This window comes from Bison bison, unplaced genomic scaffold (genome assembly GCF_000754665.1).
Source record: "Bison bison bison isolate TAMUID 2011002044 unplaced genomic scaffold, Bison_UMD1.0 scf7180017864352, whole genome shotgun sequence".
In the NCBI taxonomy this organism is placed as follows: domain Eukaryota; kingdom Metazoa; phylum Chordata; class Mammalia; order Artiodactyla; family Bovidae; genus Bison; species Bison bison.
The window spans coordinates 1971682-1976613 of record NW_011494924.1 but is presented as its reverse complement, the minus strand read 5'-3'; the positions used below and the strand labels follow the sequence as shown (position 1 = coordinate 1976613).

At 44.9% G+C, this 4932-nt stretch overlaps 1 protein-coding gene across 6 annotated transcripts in view; it reads right to left on the bottom strand.

The window, feature by feature from the left end:
- Positions 1–2742, bottom strand: part of PROCR (protein C receptor, endothelial) — a 4879-nt gene extending 2137 nt beyond the window's left edge. For 2 of the 6 annotated variants that reach the window (XM_010854894.1, XM_010854899.1), the window contains exon 1: positions 2336–2610. In XM_010854894.1, coding sequence (XP_010853196.1) covers positions 2336–2411 — 76 coding nt within the window. In that variant the 5' untranslated portion in view covers positions 2412–2610. Of the gene's footprint in view, positions 1–2335 lie in introns of all 6 variants that reach the window. The other 4 variants (XM_010854895.1, XM_010854897.1, XM_010854896.1 and 1 more) reach the window with 4 other exon arrangements.
- Positions 2743–4932: the final 2190 nt, after the last annotated feature.

The window sequence follows — 4932 nt, the reverse complement described above, 5'->3', positions numbered from 1 at the left end:
CTTGGTTTTACAGATGAGGAAACGGAGGCTAGACGTGCAGAAGCCACTTGCCCCAGGATAATCCAGACGAGTGGAAGAGCCACTCTGACATCCTTTCAAGCTCTCACCCCTTCCTCCCCCACCCCTCCCCATCCCCCCGCCATTTCCAGTTAGTTATTAAATCCTGGTGGCTCAGACACCTGCAATGAGGGAGACCTGGGTTCAATACCTGGGTCCAGAAGATCCCCTGGAGAAGGAAATGGCAACCCACTCCAGTTTTCTTGCCTGGGAATTCCCATGGACAGAGGAGCCTGGCGGGCTACAGTCCATGGGGTGACAAAGAATCGGACATGACTGAGGGACTAACACATATTCACATGAAGACCCAATTTCATTTCCTATTCTCTGCCTCTTCTGCCGCTGCCCTACTTCAGGCCTTAGTCGTTCTCATCTGGACTGGAGTAGTGATTTCCTTATCCCCTCCACTCATCCTTTAGTCTCTCCGCTTTTTATCTGACCTCCACCCGGCCCAGAAATAACACTACAGCCTTCTGCTTAAAATCTTCCAGGGACACACTCCTCTATCAACAGCAACAACAATAATAGCTGCTGCTGCTAAGTCGCTTCAGTCGTGTCCGACTCTGTGCGACCCCATAGACGGCAGCCCATCAGGCTCCACCGTCCCTGGGATTTTCCAGGCAAGAGTACTGGAGTGGGTTGCCATTGCCTTCTCTGAATAATAGCTATTGAGTGCTTATTATGACCTGGGCACTATACTTTACATGCACTATTATCTTATTTGTGCCTTCCTCCCATTAAGTTGATGTAGTAGCTACTATTATTAACCCCATCCATATGGAAAACAGACAAGTGGCATAGGAGAGTTAAGATTAGCATGCAGGCCGTCTGAATCCACTCAACTACACTGTCTCCCTATAAGCTATCTGTCTATAGAATCAATCTAAAGTCTTTAGCCCGACATTCAAAGCTTCCCGAAGGCTGGTTCCCCCACCACCCCCTCGCCGTCTCCCCCTCCTCCCAGCTCTTTTGGTCTCTTCCCTATGCTTAGATAGTACATCAGTACTTGGAGTCTGTCATGCTGCCTTTCGGCTGACATGTGAATAGCATGGCAGGGTTGCTCTGCCTCTTGGCAAACTTCTATTCATGCTTTAAGGCCCAGCTCTATTGCCCTGTCCTTAGAGAAGTTTTCCTAATGCTTCTCCTCTTTGCCCTCCCATACACAGTGGGTCAATTTCAGTAATCCCAGATTCTGCATAACTATCTTCAAACACACAGACTTCCATCCCTCTTGGTGCTGGAATCATGTCTGGTTATCTCTGCCTCCTACACCTGCCAAGGGCCTGGCATGGAATTGGTGCCCAGAGAATATCTGAGGAGGGAATGAGTCCCAGGTTGTAAATCTGTGGGGGGGGGGATGTCTCTGTCCATGTCTGCATCTGAGAAGTTGTGCTCTGTATCTGTAGATGTGAATAAGTATATCTGTGTGGGTCACCCCCAGACAAGGTTCTTACCTGCTAGGTGACCAGTCTCCTTTGTAAAATGGAGATAATAGTATTACCCACCTTGCAAAGATTTTGTGGAGGTTAGATGAGTCAATACACGTCTTAACTGTAGTGAGCACTCATTGAATACTGGTTATTTGCTGTCTCTCTGGGGCAGGGGGTAGGGGAGACTGAAGCTACAGGGACTGCAGGAGAGGAGAGAGGAGGCCCTTGTGCAATTATAATACAGGGTAGAAACTCCCCTTCTCTGCTTAAATGGAGCCACTGTGACAGCCTGATCCCCATTAAGTTTTCCTACTAACTACAGCTTGTCTTTCCCCTGAGTTTCCTCTCACCAGTCTTCCTCCACTGTCTCTAGTCTCCTCTTCTGCCTCACAGTTCTCAGTCCGAGTCTTTCCCAAAAACTCCCATCACTTCTCCCAGTGTCTCTCATTCCTTCCATCTCTCATCTCATCTCTTTTCCCATCTTCCCTAAACTCACCTCCATCCACCATCACCCTCAGACCTCTCCCTCTCCAGACTTTACCCACCCACCTCTCCCCTCTACCCATGGCTAATTCTCTCACCCTTTCTACCAGCCCCTTTCCCATTTGTCTAGTTTTGTTTCCCCTTAGCCTCCTCCATCTCCCCCTTCCTAGGAGCTGAACTGTAACTTCCTCAGCTTGGCTTGGGGACACAAACCAGTCCCTAGGATCGCCTGCCCACTGGAGAGATCCAGCTGGCTGCAGGCCCAGAACCTGGGGGATAAACTCTCCTCTGGTCTTGCCTGGGTACCCAGACAGGCTGAGAGTCCCTGGAACCATCCCAGGACAGGACATATGCCATCGACTCACCATCTGAGGCTTCCTGGCTGCAGAGGGCCCAGCCGGGCAGGAGCAGTGGCAGCAGGGGCAGCAGTGTTGTCAACATTCTTTGCTGAGGTTCTCAACCCCACCTGGGCTCTTGGCTCTGGCAGACTGAGGGCTCCGGCCGGCTGCTGCCTAGGGGAAGAAGAAATGAGGACTGTCTGGGAGGGGAGAAGGCTGGACGGAGGAGGCTGGAAGGTGGCCAGGGCTTGGGAGGAGAAAGAGGGCGGCAGGCTTATAAAGCGTTATTCTTACCCTGTCTCATTTCCTACTAGGGGGCTGGCCTCCCTCTTCCCCTCCCTCTGCCCCGCCCGCATCACACCCTCCTGCCCAGACCTGCCTTTTCCCTTTTCCCTGGGCCACTTCCGAGGAACAGTGAGCGGAAAAGGGGGAGAAGGGCCAGAGAGAAGTCCTGCCCTCGCTGAGTCAGGGGGTGGGGCATCCACTTAGAGCAGATTTTAGGATGTTGAGATCAGCATGCTTCTGATGAGGAAACTGAGGCCCAGAGAGTACCCAAAGTGTGTACATCATGGTGATGACAGATCCGGGGTTAGAATTCCGTTTTCCAATATGTTGACTACATTTTATCAGAATTTTTAGTAAATAGTAATTATACAGTCAGGGATCTTGTTCTCAGAAATAGTCACAAAATGAAGTAAAGCAGCTTCATGCAGCATTGTTTGAAACAGGAGAGAATTACAAACAATCTAATTCTCAGCAGAGAACTGGTTCCTTATAGTAATATTTTTCAAAATGAAGTCACAAACTATTAGTGGGCAATGAAGACAATTAGGCAGATTATGATTAGCAGGGTTTTTCCTTTGAATGAAATAGACTTGAATGAATAGACTTCTTTCCTTAGAATGAAATAGTATAAAAATTTTCAGTGCATCACCCTTAATCAGGGTAAATATTATTTCATGAAATATTTGTTCAACTGTATGTGTGTGTGTATTGGTTTTGTGCATGTAGGTTTCTATGATGGATATTAAATAGCAGTATAAAGTGTATTTCTTACTCGAGGAAGCAAATACAGTAAGTCCCCTATACACAAATGAGTTCTGTTTCGAGATTGCGTTTGTAAGTCCAATGAAGTTAGCCTGGGTACCCAACTAACACAATTGGCTATATAGTACTGTACTGTAATAGGTTTATAATGCTTTTCAGAGAAATAAAGCAAGCACAAAAAATAAAAAATTTTAATCTTCTGGTACAGTTCCTTGAAAAGTACAGTAGTATAATACAACAGTTGGCATACAGGGACTGGCATGCATGTTTGCATCTTTGAACATTTGCAACTTGAAAGTTCCTATGTAGGGAACTTACTACCAGTGCCCGCTCTATTTTCATCATATTACTTAGCACTACCTGAAATTATATTACTTACTCATTTACATGTTTATTGTCTGAATGTCCCATCAGAATGTAAGCTCCATGAAGATAGAGGCTGTCCATCTTATTTGCTTCTATACCTAGAACAGTGCAAATAATAGCATAATAAATAATAAATATCAGCTAGTGGATGACAGAATGAGATAGTTATAATATGTAGAAATCATCAGGAGTAAGTTATGGAACATTATGTACAGTTTAGAACCACTTACGTGTCAACCATATACACAGCAACTAAACAACCTATTTCTTTGTGGGAGTAAATGAATCTGGAAGGATATACATCAAATATAGCAATGGTTTATCTCCAGGGAGGGGCCTGAGATTAAGAGAATGTGTGTGTCTGTGGTGTGTGTGTTAGGGATGGCAATTTTGTGAAAGGTTTTCTCTATTTTGTGAAGGATTTTATCATTCTATCTGTACTGTTTGAAAATTTTGCATCTAGAATGTGATCATGTATCTCTTGTTGAATTAAAAATAGAAGTTTCAGTAACAAATTGTGGTAGAAGAAGGTGGCAAATCACTATGAGCTGATGTGTTGACTTGAGACACTGATAAATGAAAAAAGGAAGTGTGGAACAATACATATAGTATTGCTGTGCTGTATTTAGTCACTCAGTCGTGTCTGACTCTTTGCGATCCCATGGACTGTAGCCCACCAGGCTCCTCTGTCCATGGGGATTCTCCAGGCAAGAATACTGGAGTGGGTTGCCGTGCCCTCCTCCAGGGGATCCTACCAACCCAAAGATGGAACCCACGTCTCCTACATATAGTATTGGGCTGGCCAAAAAAGTTCATTCAAATTTTTCTGTAAGATACTACAGAAAAACCCAAACAAACTTTTTGGCCAACCCAATAAAATTCCGTTTATTTTTAGTTTAAAATTTTTACTTCTGTCCATGTAATCCATATATAATTTGATTATTATATTAAAAGAAACTTTATGTGTGTACCTATGTATTTGTATATGCATAGAAAAAAATGCCTGCAAGGGGACTATCAGTAGAGAGTACCTCTGGGAAATGGGATTAGGTAAAGGGCTGATGGGGGAATTTTAACTTTTTATTTTACATACTGCTTCTCAGAGGGAGAATTGATGTCATAGAATTGGGGCAAATCTTGGGTACATACCAGGCTCCCAATTTCTGAGCTGAAAATATACAGGAGTATCCATACTCACCTCTCAGTTGTTA